Here is a 16,472-nt window from a genome sequence, read left to right on the forward strand (position 1 = left end):
TTCATCTTAGACAATTTGTATGAGTTGGACCATTAAACACTTGATTGACAAGTGTAACTGCCTTCTCTTCAAGGTAAAAATTAACCCTGTTCTCACCAGTGAGGAAAAGACTGAGCTGCACACAGTTTAGGCTAAGATATTTTATTAATAGGCAATAAACACTGCGCCTTAGATACCCTGGGAGTGTATCTTTTTTCTTCTCAACAAAATTAAGGATTGCACTTAGCTAACAAATGAAATTTTTTTTACCACGTTTAAAGACTCTATTATACGTTTTGAACTTTCATTGAGCACCCTTCACTTATCAGGACCCAGGGTTGTCATAGAATAGAAATGACCAGGTCACCATGGAGCCCCCTGCTATAGCTGAGAACACGTTTGTCTCACTGGTCACTTTAGTTTTGAGTTCATTCACAGGGAATTTTCTGAAATCTTGCAGTATCTACTCATAACAATTAGCTGACAATAAAAATAATAACACACAACAGATTTGCATTAGGGTCCCAGTCAATCTCTCAAACTCAAACAACGCAGGTTGCTTGGGGTTACTAGTATATGCTACATGTAAGACCCATGGCATACTCCAGATCAGAGCTATTGAAATAGATGAAATGTGAGAAGCGTTATTGACCAACAGATGTGGTAAAGGGAACCACAGAACCATTGAAGGGCATTTGCAAAAAGATACAGGAAATCAACTCTAAGTAGAGCTACACTAATTACACTTAGGCACATAACAGCCAGCATGCAGGTACCAAGTTATTTTGTCATTTCAAATCACTGTTTACCAAAGGTAATAATTATTAAATCTTTTTTTCAATTAGTTGATATTGAAATAACCTGGTTCTCTGATATTCTTAAATGGTTTGTTAGAGAAAGTTGGCTTTCTGTAGTAATGCAAGCTTGGTAAACGTTAATGTGCCCTTTTAGTCTTTGTTCTTAAAGGTTTTAACTTAGTAAAGTCTACAGAATGTCTCTTCTCTAGAGATTTGTTGGAGAAATAACAAAATCTTGAGATGGAATCAAATATCTCTGCCTGATCTCGTGGGGTGGTAAAACTGCAATATTTTGTGTGCTGAAACCCCAAAAGAGTTTAGGAGAGCTCAGTATATATTTTTGCAGAGAACATAAATTGTTAGCATCACGTATGTGTTTATTGACTCTGTGCCATAGGTAACTCTATCTGTGGAGATTGCTTTGCTTAACTGATAAACCCAATTGCTTAACTTAGTTGTTCTGGATGCATAAATAAAAAGGAAAGGTGTTGTGAATAAGTTGTGATAAAATATTTCTCCTAGTAAAACAAAAGTTTTAATTGTATTAATTTTATTTTGAGCTAAGTATAGTTTTGTGTTCCTTGTATGAAAAAATAAAAGCACATTCCCATGAAGACATGAAGGCTAGTTGCTTTTTTATAGAAGGAAGTAATCAGAAAAGCAGGACATTTGAGTGGACAAGCTGAAATCTATTTGGTTCACTTCCTTACTGAGTAAACGCTGTTGGTACCAACTTATACCCCATGGAAGTACTTTTGTTCAAATGACTGCCCTTTGCTAACTAATCCACCCTTGCCAGTCCAGGACTTGGAATTTAACCTGTTACTGTCTCTTTAAGACGTTTAAACTTTACTCTCCATGTTTCCCCCAAAAGAGAAATGGCAGGACTGGTTTGCAGAAACACCACAGTTCAATGGGACACAGTCTGTCCTGGATGGGAATTCAGAGAGGCATGAGGTCATATCTGTGGTCAGGAAGCAGAAGGTGATGAATGCTGGCACTAAGCCAGCTCCCACCTTTTATGAAGTCTAAGACACTATGCAATGGTGACATCACCCACATTTGGGAAGACTTTTCCCACCTCAGTTAACCCAAGTTAGGAAATTCCTCTGCCATGCCAGAGACTTATCTCTACTCCGCAGTGACTCTAGATCCAATCTAGGTGACAATCAGTGTTAATAATCACATTAATATTTTAACATGTTGCTGTATTTGCCTTAAATAAATGGCCTACGTAAAGGAAGGGTTAAAAGTTCAGGTAAATTGCTGAATCTTCCTGAAGAAATATTTCCAGAAGTTGGCAGTGACCCTGGCTCTCCATGTTCATAAAACCAAAGAGTAATCATCTCTCTTGTATTATATTAACATTTCACACTAAACTCGTTGGAAGTTTCTTTCTCATGGATGCTAGAGATTGACCCCAGATTGCTAGATGTCCATTTCACATTGAGTTGTAATCCAATCCAGAAGTACTTTCTAAAAGTGAGAATAAACATTGAGTTGTTTCTGCAGGAGGACTCCCATGAGTTTGAGAACAGCTTGGCCTACTAATAGAGACTGTATTAATTTAAATTAATAATACGTAAATCAAAAACATAATATTGATTTTCTGCTGGTTTGACAAAGTATAATGACAGAGCAGCTTAAGGAAAAGAGGATTCATTTTGACTGATGTTTCCAGGAAAAAAAAAAAAAAAGAGTGTACACCATGGGAAGGAAGGCATGGCAATAAACAGAAAGTACAGTGATAAGAGCAGGAAGATCCCATATCCACCCCCACATAGAGAAGAGAGGGAGGGACAGAATGGGGGAAGGAAATAAGCTATAAAGCCTCAAAACCCACCCCCAGTTATGTACTTCCGTCAGCAAGGATCCACTTCCTAAGGCTACCAAATCGTCCTAGACCGGATATTAACCATGGCCACGTGGTCAACTAATCAAGCTGATGGGACATTTCCCATTCAAAATCCCTCAGAGACCTCGTCTCAAATAGCACAAAGAAAATATGCTTTGAAACTTGCCGTCCTGTCAATCAGTGGTATATGTTTATTTCAAACACCCATAAATGTAGATATATAAGGTATACCCACCATAATGAGTGAGAATCAGTAGATACACCTGTACATTCATTGGATTCCTTTCCCCCCATAAGACATATATGAGCATTTGCATATCGTTTGGGTATTATGCTTATTATTCGTTATTTACATAAATAGAATGCCATAATTATACTTTCAAATAACATGAGCTATTTGCGAGTAGGAAATAGGGGTGATTATGTACACGTATTTAACCTTTCATCTTAAACAGCGTATGTCTGTGCATAGCTGTACCTGGGACACCAAGTAGCAGGCAACCAGAGTCACGTAGTCGTTGGGGGAATAAATAGCAAGTTCAGGAATCTTGATACACTAGTAGAAATGAAAAATGACAGACGCATAAGCTTTTATCTGCATCGTAGAGATTCAATGAATTGACACTGTACAGTTTTATTCAAGATTTTTAAAACAAATGCCAAATAGTCACATTTAAATTCTAGATATCCAAGCTGGCATTGTCATGCCAGTGTGGACGTTTTATGAGTTATGACACCGTCAACTTGTCCTGTTCCTTTGGTGCTCACACCCTTCCCTAGAACACCCACGTCTGTTGCCAAACTGTGTCTTTCTCTTTCTCTTGTTACACTAACCTTCCTCCTTCTCCTCTTGAGTTGTGGAATTGTGAAGCAGAAATTGAGTCTCTCTTCTTTCATTTATGCACAGTGCTCTACATAGAATCTACTTACCTTTCTTTTCTTCAGCCTTCTCTTTCACTTTCTCTAACAGAAAAATAACATGTGGTCTAGATTGTTTTTTTCAAGTCACAAAAATTTCAAAAAATATATTCCTACCTTTAAAAATATTCATTCTATCGTGTGTGTGTGTGTGCGTGTGTGAGTGTGTGTGTGTGTGTGCGTGTGTGTGTGTGCGCGCGCGTGCATGTATGTCCTACTACATGTTGGTTGGTGATGGTGAGGGTCACAGGGAGGGGTCAAATTCTGCAGCTACAGTTAGAGGCTGTTGTGAGCAGCCTAGTGTGAGTGCCAAGAACCAAACTCAGGTGATTTGGAAAACCAGCAAGTATTCTTAGCTTCTGAGCCATATCTCTGGCTCTCCTATTTCATTTTTTTAAACAATAGATACAAATACTACATCAACATATAGTCAGTTGTATTGAGATACTCTTGCATCGTTCCTTATGATAAACCTTCATAGCACTGTGCACATTTTTCACTTAAAGCACATGGTAATCTAGCCAGTGTTAGTACATATTTGGCAGTGGGTGTCCAATGGCCACTACATTGAACAGCTCAACCCTAGGTTATGAAAAACAACGCATTAATATAAGTCTAAAGTAATATAGAAGCTATATACAAGAATGACAGCCCTAAGTTCTCAGTTAAAAATTAAAGAGGGGCTCGAGAGATGGCTCAGTAGCTAAGAGCACCGGCTGCTCTCCCAAAAGGCCTAGCACTGAAATGGTAACTCACAACCATTTGTAAATCTAATTCCAGGGGATTTGATGCCCTCTTCTGACCTCCATGGGCACCCAGAATGAACAGGACACACAGATAAAACACCCATACACATAAAAACAAATAATCTTTTTAAAAATTATAGATAGTTTATAACATGTTGACAGTGTGATGTACTTGTCTGACACTGTTAGAAACAGATATTCCCGGATTTTAGTAAACTATCAGTGTAAAGGCCCCAAATGACTGCATGAAGTTTTCCTTTTGGTAACCCTTCATGTATTGAACCAAGATCCTTTGAAAGGAATACATTAATACAGTGCATCCAGTTTCCTAACTATCGGTCAGAGGTACTGAAATTTACAGCTATAATGAAGAAGCCCAGAGGATTAAAAACAAATTCTTAAAAAAGAAAAGAAAAAGGAATCCTATAGTAACCAGAAGCCTCCTTTTGAAAATGTCAACTATGTTGTTTATGTCTAAGATGGCGCACCCATCTCTTCCTTCACTAGCAGCATTGACTAGTCATTGCGATTCCCCCAGAGAGAACTGCTTTTCTTAGCCTTCTCTCTTGCTGTTTAAATGTTTCTTTACTCTTTTCTTTCATTTTTCTCTACAATAGCAAAAGCCAATAAAAAGTTCAGATGATTTAAAATTTGTCTGACAAATCACAACAGCAATTTGGGAAACACTTTAGTGTCTTGTTTAATTCACATAAATTTTATAAGCATGAAGTATTATTTCAACATATTGTCAAAATTTCTAGAGATACAGAAGTCTTTCATTTCACTGAAGAATCAATTCTTATCTTATATGGCATGTTTTGAAATGAAAAGTAATTTTGACCATCACGTAGTTTATATTTGGAAAGTAATTTACAGGGGAAATATTCTGAGAAATAGAAAGAAACAAAGCCAATACATACTCATAAAATGTAAAATCTTTCTATATTTACTTTTCTTTTTGGTGTATAATCTGTATTCTTTTATATAATTATATAATTAATTGTTATATATGACATTTTATTATTCTCTACTATAATTATATAATATTATAAAGTAATTTAGACAAAATTTTCTTGTTAATCCTTTGATGTATATATTAATATGTCAGTTTTAAGGAAAACAGTATTTAATTCCAGATAGTTTAAGTTTAATTGCCATACCTAATATAATAGAGCTGGTAAATATGTCTTGAAAACCCATGTTGTTTCCACAACATCACTTTGCTTACTAGATAAAATAGTTCTCACATAGACATTATGGCATCAATCAGCCCATCCCAAAGCATGTTGATGTGGCTGGCTACAAACACATATAGAGTATCCTTTACTGTATTTTAATATGCCCATTCCACAGCTAATCATTTTCTACATTAAAGCATTTAAAATTATAATTTGTTGTCAAATATAGCTGGATATGCATATCTTCTTTCAGTATTCATTTAACAGAGTAACAGATGTATATATAACATACAAATATTCATATGAACATATGTATGGATGAACACAATGCATTGCATATACTCACAATTCACCATTCACCAAACTATATCGGACTAAGTGTTTAAAAATACAGCAATGAAGTCATTGAGGAAGCATGCCACTACACATTTTGAAGAATTTTGTGAAGATATAATTGTGTTTATCCTTTTTCTTCTTCAGGGATCACTGTTTAGGGAGCCACAAAATATTTCAGAAAAGTAAATCTGTTTTACAACTTCTTCTTCAGAAAAACAGTGATGTTCCAGGAAAGTTGTCTCGGAAGGTAAGATTTATGAGTGTGGGTTTCAATGTGGCACATTGACACATTTAGGAAATGTAGTTCTATCTCGATGGCTTGCTGCCAATTTGGAATTACTTAGCTTAATGAGCAGGTGTTTATTTCAGTTATTAAAACATGGTGAAGTATTTTCATAAAATTCCTTGACAATCCAGACTGAAACAATAACATGAACTTGTAACTTCAGCTCTCCTGTGATGAACTGGAAATTTGTCTCATACACCCCAAAATTTCTAAGTTGAAGACTTAACCTTTGAGGGCAAGGATTGAGGAGACAGTGTCGAATGGTGCACACTTAAATTTAGAAGAGATCACAGAGCAGGGTTCTTATCAAATCGATGCCCGAATAAGAGGTTAGATGCCCCTATTGTAATACAGCCCAGAAGCAGCTGTCTACAATTAAGGCAGATGTCACCCGTGAACTTGAACCTCTTGGACTCTATAACGATAAAAAGTAAGTGTCTGTTGTTTTAACACACACCCACTCTGTGGTACTTACGCTACTGTTCGGCTATAGCATCCCAGGATGACTAGTCGCTCAGCCTCACAACAAGCCTATTGGTTTCTTAAGAAAATAGTTTATGAGAGACCTGTTGAAGCCATGATAGGCATGCTTCTACATAATCACCCAGAAACAAAAGGAAATGCAAATATAAATGAGAGCCCACTGATGGCAGAAAAAAAAAAAAAAACCCACAAGTCTTGTCCTGTTTGCAGAATATTTGTGCCCCTGTCAATGTAGCTTAGGTCCAACCAGATTAATATTCATAGCTGCATATAATAATCTACCAAGAAAGAAAGGGATGAGGGATGAGTGTACATTAATGATACAATTTCATGCTGCTAGATGTGAATCTTATTCCCCGTGTGGTGTCTTGAGATACTCCCAACCAAAACTTTACAATGTGCATGAACTTTGCTATTTTGTCAATTTTCATCTACAGAATCTTCCAATTACCTGCTTTAAGCAAAAATCCCTGTGTCCTGTCATTTCAATCAGATAACAGATTTCTAGCGTGTGATTTTTTTTAATATATAGTATGAGGTGTTTCATCATAAAAATAAATGTCAGATAGCACATCAGTTTGCAACATATCTATGTCGACTGTAACATAATGAGGCCAAAAGAGAGTTGTTTAGAAATTTCTCCCGGATCCAGCTTCTGGCTCAGCCATTGTTGACAGATCTGGGACTAAGCATCTGAAATCTAGGCAGAGTAAAATCACAAAGGCCAACAGATATCTCAACGCTAATAAGCTTATGTTCCTTCTAATCAGCCTCAATGTTGCCAAAAGAGCTGAAATCATGATATTTTATTGCTATCTAGGGGAGGAATAAGAAATGTGTGACTCTAATTCACATGTTGATAGAACAATTTTTGGACTGGTATAGCAGTTCACAAATCGTTATTAGTGCTTCAGTCTCACAGAAATTAAAGTTCACAGTATTTGGAGAGGTGGGTCAGTGACTAAAAATCCTTGCTACTGTTGCACAGGATGAGAGTTCAGTCCCCAGTCCCCAGAGCTAGTGGCTGACAAGTGACCATTACTCCAGCTCCAGGGGATCCAGTGCCCCCTTCTGGCCACCACAAGCATCTGCAGTCACGTGCACATACTTACATATATAGTCACACATGCATAAACTTCATTAAGAACTGGAAATCTTCAATGAAAGATCTATCTTAAGCTCAAACAATTCTAATACATTGACATAATTTACATAAATCATGTTTATATTTATCTAAAAACACTTAATATTCACCTCTGTTAATCAAATACTAACAGAAAAGGCACCCATTGCAGTTACCTCAGGGTCCACAGATGGAACTGGTGCTCTTAGATCTGAGCCAAGCCATGAAACTTGAGAGCTTTTACACCATCCCACTGACATACATAGGAGAAAGGCATTGATTTACATACCACTCCAAGTTCAGATTTGCGATAAAGGATAACTGGTCAAAATATTCAGTGTGTGTGTGTGTGTGTGTGTGTGTGTGTGTGTGTGTGCGTGTGTTTGTCAAACTAGGGTCGCCTGAGAAGAGGGATCCTAAAACTAAGAACTCTCTATCAGGTTAACCGGTGAGCACATCTGTGGCTCATTTTCTTAATGATGGTTGACAGCCGAGGTCCTAGCCCATTTAGGGGAGTGGGCCAGCAATTATACAAGAAAGCTGGCCGAGCAAGCTACCATGGGAACAGAGCCAGTAAGCAGAGTCCTTCTGTCATGGTTTACCCGAGGCCCCTGCCTTGTCTTCTGTCGGTGATGGACTGTGAAATGGAAGATAAGCCTTTCCCCCACACTCTGCTTTTGGTCAGAGTCTCACCGCAGTGACAGAGAAACTAAGTAGGACAATGTGTCTTTTCATTTACTTAACTGTGTTTTCTCACAGCTATGTCCACCCTGCCCAAAGCCCGGGACACCCTAGGGATTTAATGACAAATCGGTTCTGGGTATGTACAGTAGATTTCAGGTACTGACTGCAGCTTTTAGAGAATTAAATAGGTGAATTGGGAAAAGGCGGGTGATAAGTGCTGTTGTCTCCATATCATCTGTAATCAGAGTGCCAAGTGGTTAAGAAATTAATTAGATGGTTCACAGCCTCATGGTCCATAAAAAAGGAAAGGCAGCTTCCAGTGAAAGCAGGCTCGTTATTGGACTCATCAAGAAGGAATGCGTCTTTGCCATCGTGGCTGTTGTCGTGTTCAGACAGAAGCACGTAGCCGAGTTGAGGTGCACAGTCTCACAGTCTGCAGCTGCCACAGTAAATCCCCCTTCTCATCATGAGATTCCAGTCATGGGACAATTGAGTCCCTGACTCTTTTAATGCTCCATTATAGCTTTACTCTTTTTTTTTTGGTGATATTTGTTTTTAAATTTAAAACAAGCTTGTTTTATATGTCAATCCTGCACCCTCCTGTCCTTGCCTGTTCCCCCCACCAATGCCCACCCAATCCCTTTCTGTCCCCCAAGGAGCAGACTCCCATGGGGAGTCTTCAAAGTCTGTCATATCATTTGGAGCAGGGCCCAGACCCTTCCCATGTGTCTAGGCTGAGAGAGTATCCCTCTATATGGAATGGGCTCCTAAAGTCCATTCGTATACTAGGGATAAATACTGATCCATTACCAGAAACCCCATAAACTGCCCAGTCCTCCTATCTAACATCCACATTCAGGGGTCTGGGTCGGTCCTATGCTGGTTTCCCAGCTATCAGACTGGAATCCATGAGCTCCCCCTTGTTCAGGTCAGCTGTCTCTGTGGGTTTCTTCAGCCTGGTCTTGACCCCTTTGCTCATCACTCCTCCCTTCTCTGCAACTGGATTCCAGAAATTTAGCACAGTGTTTAGCTGTGGGTATCTGCTTCTGCTTCCATCAGTTACTAAACTCTTGAATCTTTACTTCAGGCAATAAACATCATCAACTCATGGCTAGTTCCAGAAGGATGGGAGAAGGGTAAAAATAATATTTGTTTTCCTCAAAGTGGTGCTGTTGTTTAGAAATATATAACAGATGGCTCTCTGTGAATTCAGGACCAGCCTGATCTGGATAGGGAGTTCCTAGTCACCCAACATATATCGTGAGACCCTGTTTTAATAAAAAATAAAAGGTTAAAAAAAATAAAAACAGACAGTGTGACTAAAGGCAAAGACATGGTGAATCCTCTGTTCTTTCCATGAGTATTCACTATGTCATTTCTGTTTAGAAGTCCCCATGCTCCTGAATAGAACAGTGAACAAGAGTGACAAGATGCCTACTCAATGGAAGAGAGTATAAGGGGAGTCAGCTGCCCTACCTCCCTGTGAGAACCATGGTAACTTTCACAAGGAGTATGAGAAAGATGCTCAGGGTTTCGAGCTCTCTAAACCTGGTCTTTCAGGAAATGCCCAGTATCACTTTGCAGAAGAGAAGACATGACATTTAAAAGAATTAATAGTGTCTGAACAAGTGAGAAAGGGCACACTCAAGATCTAAACTGCAGAAATCACAATGCTAGGGAGCGAGCAAGTCTGTGGTCTGGAAATCCCTTTCAAGACTAGGACTCCAGGGATCTAACGTCTCCAACCATGACCCACTTTTTAAAGGCTCTTGCCCACACCAAATAGCCCCAACCTGGAGATCAAGCCTTCAGCATATGGGCCTGTGAGAAATATTCACAACCTAAACTACAGAAATGGTGTTAATCAAAATATCAACAGTTTTGATATATCACAATTTTGTTGTTAACTTTCAATACTCATTAAGTATATTCTCAATGGCAAGTCCTATATATATGACCAAAAATAAAATACTGCGATGATAGTTATTGCATTGGTTACTTTTCTATTGCCCTGACAAAACACCATGGCCACAGCCGCTTGCAAAACAAAGCATTTAATTGGGGGCTCACAGCCCCTGGGGCTCACAGTCAATGACCAACCCAGCAAGAGGGGCAGACAGGCGAGGTTCTGCTGTAGTGTTTGGGAGCTTAGCTTGTGTCTGATCCACAAGCAGCGGGGATGCAGAGCACTATCTTGGAATGGTGTAGGGTTTTTAAACCTCAAAGCCCATGCCCATTGAGTGAAATAACTCCTGCAATAAGACCACACCTCCTAATCCCGCCCAAACAGATCCACCATCTGGTGACTGTGCACTCGAATGTATCTTCATCCAGACCACCAGAGTCACTGCCACAGTTAGCTTCAGCTCTCAACTTGGCATAATCTGGTAAAGGGGAACCTCGTCTGAGAAATTACTCCCATTAGGCTGGCCTGTGTGTACGTCTATGGGGCATTTTCTTGACCAGTAGTTGATATGGAAGAGTACAACCCATCGTGGGCAAGATTGTCCATGGGAAAATGAGCCTGGCCTGTTGAAAAAAAAAATCAGCAAGCCGGTAAGCAGCATTCCTGTATGGTCCTTGCTTCAATTCCTGCCTCTTGGTTTCTGCCTTAAATTCCTGCCTTGCCTTCCTTCAATGATGTAACCCACAAGCCAAATGAAAGATTTTTAGTTTGCAGAGCAAGGATGTAGGAAAGGGATAGGAGAATAATTCTTGCAAGCAGAATATAGAAAATCATAAAGAATGGACATTGACCTGGGAGGAAAGAACAGGAATTATGAGAACAAGAAAGGTTACTATGGTGATGGGGCTAGTGGTTATATGCTAGACTGATCTTGTTAAATAGGGCTAGTTACTGAATCATCAAACCTTTGTGGAATAACTGAAGGCTCTAAATGTACAGCCAAGAGAAAGCCAGAGTATGAAAGAATTTTCTCACAGGTCTTGGCCCACAACAAGGAAATAGGCCCCCAACCCTGGAACAAATGGTCCCAGATGAACAGTCCTGTCTAGGTCATACCTGGCCAACAGACAAGTCTGGAGACTTTCCAAGTCATTCTATGGTTTTTCCTTTGAATAAGAGCAGGTCATACCTGGGTGATCTCTCAAACATGAGATCATACTTTCTAATCAATCTCCTTGTGTCCCATGCATGTCTGCTGATTTGCGGTTTGTCTCTATAAAAAAAGAGCCTGAACCCTTTGAGGGGTGTGCAGCTTTCCCCGAGATTGCTGACACCCGAGTGCACTCGTTCAGTAAATGCCTCTTGCTTGTTGCATCTCCTGGTTTTGGTGTTTGTGTCGCTGGGCTCTGCCATCGGCCCATCAGGACCCTAAAATTAGGGTCTTACAAGATATACCTTTTCCTCCCCAAGTTACTTTTGGTCAAGGTATTTTAACCACATGAACAGAGGGCAAACTAAAATAGCTACTTCCATTTTAACACAAGTTTAACAAAGTTTTTCTTCTTGGAGACATGTGGAGTACTGATCAATTTAATACAACTGTCATAGCTTATCACCTTGTACTTCTTTATTACTTGAATTACTATACTTTAAGTGTATTTTTAAGTCTTCATAAACAGTGAATGTTCTTTCTTAATTCTACTTTTAAAGTGATACCAAATTCTCTTTGATTTCCAGAATTTCAGTTGTAAAAATGTATGAATGATGTATTTAGTTAGCTTTCTGCATTACAGCAGGAATATAACCATTGTTATCACTTGACTAAATGTATTGGACTTGTTATCTTTCGGCAATTACCTTAATGCTTTTCAATTGTGCAAAGCCTTATGAGGCTCAATTCATCTCGATGTTGTGATTTTCCAGAAAGCAACCTAATGATCTTCAAAAATCAACGTAGATTTCAAATTTGTAATGCTCACACCACAATGAAATACAATGTAAATAACCGAATATCTTTCTTTTAACATGTCATTTTTCTTTAAACTTCTTTTAAATATGATCAAATGTGCTGTCAAAATTGCATAAGCTAATCACAGAAACATGATTTCCCTCTAGCTCAAAGGGCACTCCCAGACCAGTAACAATAATGGAGTCTTTTCAAGACAAGATCTTACCATGTAGCCCACACTGACTCCAACTCATAATCCTCCTGCTTTAATCTCTCAAATTCTGAGATCACAAGCCTTCACAACAGACCTGGTTCAGTAATAGATTTCCAATGAGAGAGAAAAAAATTAATTTGTTTTTCCTCAAGACAAAAATACTAAACCAACTTTAGAGAAAATAATGTGTGCAATGTATTCCATGGCAGCTGAAGGTTCTCCGTATCCTTTCTAGATATTTTTAAAAGTTTTTCTAGGGAACCATGGAGATGGCTCAGTGGTTAAGGGCAATGCCTGCTGTTGCAGAGGACTTGGATTCAGTTCCCTGTACCCACAAAGCAACTCACAATCTTCTGCCACTTCAGTTCTATGGATTCAGCGTAGTCTACTATCTGCAGCCATTGCAAGCCTATGATGCACATATGAGCAAGCAGGCTAACACCATACATCCAAAATAAATAAATATTTGAAATAAGCATTCGTGATAAATGACAACAAGACAAAGACTAATTTACTCCCCCCTCAAAAAACATGTCTTGAGGGAAATAAAATTATTTTTCAGTAAATGTGAGTATTAAATATGGAGACATGCAAATAAAACTATCTCATAAAATGTTATTTATATGCTTGCTTTGAATTAACTTCTATGAAAATTGAAGTTCTTCGTGTTACAACTTAGCTACATTAGTTATCTAATGTTATGTCTTAAAACATTAGTCATTTGGCACACACACACACACACACACACACACACACACACACACACACACACACACATGCACCCACGCACACCTAAACTCTTTTTTTCAGTAAGTATTCTTGCAAATTGCATGTCCTTCATTGTAATGTCATTGGTTGACCACACGAGGGCAACAAATACAACTGTCTCTCTTTTGCTTTCCCCCAACTTTGTAATTTCCCTTCTTTTATGAAATTATATAGAGTTAAACTTCAACTTTCTCTATTCCCAAAGGTAAAACGATATCAGTGCCACAATTTCTGTCATAGTCACCCTGGGGTCTCTAATGTAAATTCCTCTCAGCATTTCTGCACCGTTGCTAACAGCATGCTCTCTAACTATTTGTGGTATAATGCTGACCTCTCTTTCCATGTCACCTCGCTTCTTTTTAACCTACTCACAAAACCAGGCAACATAAAAATGAATCCATCTTTGATATGCAGCAACATCTAGGACTTTCTTCTGATATTTTCTGTGAGGAACATGGGCAGTTTGAAAAATAGGGTGTATGAGCTCCAAGCACTTAAAACACAGACTACAAGAAATAACTTTCAACAGTGAAACTTGTTACCCTCATATGGCCCACAATGCCATTACGAGAAAGAATAGGGACTTTGAGCACTTGTGCTTAGGAGTTGCAGAGTTGCACAAATATTTACTGGGAAAGAGGCTGGAATCAAGGGTGTGTGTGTGTGTGTGTGTGTGTGTGTGTGTGTGTGTTGTGTGCATATGTATGTGTGTGCATATGCCTGTGTATAGGAGCCAGAAGACTAATGCTTTAAGGCAGACACTTTTGACAATGTGAAGAAAACTAATTGCCAGAAAAATAACTCCTGGAATCTATAGTTACCAATAGCTGTAATTTATTTGGCTACATGAGTTGGCTTCCTTACACTTCAGAAGCAGGACATGGTAAAGCCAAAAAAAAAAAAAAAAATGGAATCAATTAGGTATCTTCCATTAGATCATCTAGCAAGTTAGATGTCACACTGCCGTGGCTTGGTGTGTCCACTGAAGAAAAAAGGGAGAGGGAGGAAAAGGAAGAGAAGTCAAAAGGGAGGGAGAGAGAGAATGGAAAGGGAAGAGGAAAGCAGGCAAATTGGTCCCCAAAGCCTTCCTGTGGTGATGGTTTTGCTTATGACATAACAAATAAAGCTTGCCTGAAGATCGGAGTGGAAAGCTAGACACGCTTGCTAGCCACAGAGGCCAGGAAGGGTGACATTCACCTTTAATCCCAGCAGTTATACTAGTTAGCCATAGAGGCCAGGCAGTGGTGGCCACACCTTTTTAATCCCAGCCCTCTGGAGACAGAGGCAGACAGGTCTCGGTGAGTTCAAGGTCATTTTGAGCTACATTAGAGTGAATCAGTCTAAAAGAGAAACAGAGCTCACATCTTTAATCCCAGCACTCGAGATGATACTCCTTCAATCCCGGTACTAGGGAGGTGGAGACAGGAGCCATGTTGCTGGAGAGAGGGAGGAATGTAAGGTAGGAGGAGACAGGAACTCATTGCATGTGAGGTCTGGTGGAGAGCAGGAGGCTTGAACAGCAGTGTAGTAGGGACCTGCCTGAAGTTTGGAGGCCCCTTCGGTCTGAGCAGAGGTAAGAAGAGTGGCTGGCCGCTTCTCTTCTCTGATCTTAACCCCAACATCTGACTCTGGATTTTTATTATTCAAGCTACTTCTCCTTATTAGGAGCAATGACTGTTTCACCTGGGTGATACCCAGATGTTTTCCCAGTATCCTCTGGGTTTATCCTCATCCAAGGCTCAGGTTCCTGTTCACTTGGAAGGAGAGCTCACACAGTTAAGGAAAACAGTGGAAGTTATTTAGAACAGAGTATAAAAATGACAAACAGAGGTCATCAAAAGAGGTGAACGAAATGGCAGCACAAAGCTACAGATCTATTTTTATCTGCTCCTCATTCCTATTCACTCCATAAATATTAATATGTTCTTCTGTCTACAGAGTGGAGATGACCACAGTCTGTTTCATCTGAACCAGCTCCTAGAGTTTACACATATTTGGAAAGTATCCAGGTAAGGTGTTTTATTTCTCGATATCCTCTCGGTCAGCTGTAAACACTGTCCCCTCCCTGGTCACATTACTGCATACCTCCCCTTGCCACGCTCTGTTAAAACTTATCTAGGCTTCACAGCTACTCAGATGTGCTTGAGGGATTATGTGACTTTCGTTTTGAAATACCTCTGCTGTTGGTTATGACTCTCCCAGGATTTTTTTTTTCCTTATTCATTTTGTGAATTTGGGTATTCGTGTAACTCAGCTCATGGTAGAACTCAATTTCCACACCTTCAAAGTCACCATCACCTGTGTAAAATTCTTCTGGACCTCCCTGCTGTAATTGGTATGTCATACGCAGAGGAGAGTGAATTCCAATTGGAAAACTCGAGTGACAGAATATGGGTGCCTGTGTGGTTTAGAACAGGCAGTAAAACGGAAGTCACCGGGGCTATGGTTTGGTTTTCTCTGGAATTAAATTATTCTGAGCAGAACCAGGAAGAGCCTGTGGTGTGGGAGGTGTAACTCTGGTGTGTGTGTGTGTGTGGGGGGGGTGATGGCATAAGTCCTAAAGCAAAGCCCTGCTATGGAGATTCTTAAATTGGCTTGTGGAATATTAATAGCATTCATCACCTTGTGAAGCTATTGTACAATTTGCAAGCATTTTATCACCTAAATCTTTCAGTGCTGTGAGGGCCCATCTTATCTGCTTCAGAATCAAGGAAGCAGAGGCTCTGAGAGGTCAGATAATGGACCCCAGGCTCCCAAGTCACTGTTAGCATGAGTGCTGAATGCAGGCACGATGGAATCTCCCGGAGCTACGTCTTTTGCATTAAACCATTGTGACTTTATATTGGCCTTCCCCCACAACCCCAGTACCAGGCACAAAGCATCTAGGCTCGCTCTGTACCATCACAAAGTGGTTAGGACTTAAAAGGGGTCCCAAGATCATCCAATCCAAATTTTCTTCTTCACAGATAGTTACAAGGACCACATACAGGTTGTTGGCAGTATTAACTGAGGCTGCAGCTTCATTTACTACAAAATAAATCTGTTCCCAGTTTGTGGAGAAACAAACCCCGAAGGGGGCGAGATGGAAGAAAGGCAGAGAGAGAGCAAAACCAACAAGTGATTGTGTAAACGGGAAATGTCTGGGAGAGGACGTGTTACTTCCACCTGGGTTGTTTGAAGGTTGGGACTTGGGCCTGGCTCGTGGGGCACAGAATGAAGAAGCAGAGGCTGTGAGAAATGGCCCCAAAGGT

General features: G+C 39.7%; 1 protein-coding gene across 1 annotated transcript in view; it reads left to right on the forward strand.

Annotated features, from left to right (window-relative positions):
* Window positions 1-16,472, forward strand: part of Pik3c2g (phosphatidylinositol-4-phosphate 3-kinase catalytic subunit type 2 gamma) — a 221,596-nt gene that overhangs the window by 13,803 nt on the left and 191,321 nt on the right. The window contains exons 5-6 of the mRNA XM_051173115.1: window positions 5,954-6,056; window positions 15,160-15,230. Coding sequence (XP_051029072.1) covers window positions 5,954-6,056; window positions 15,160-15,230 — 174 coding nt within the window. The remainder of the gene's footprint in view (window positions 1-5,953; window positions 6,057-15,159; window positions 15,231-16,472) is intronic.

Source organism: Phodopus roborovskii, unplaced genomic scaffold (genome assembly GCF_943737965.1).
Source record: "Phodopus roborovskii unplaced genomic scaffold, PHOROB, whole genome shotgun sequence".
NCBI classification, from domain to species: Eukaryota; Metazoa; Chordata; class Mammalia; order Rodentia; family Cricetidae; genus Phodopus; species Phodopus roborovskii.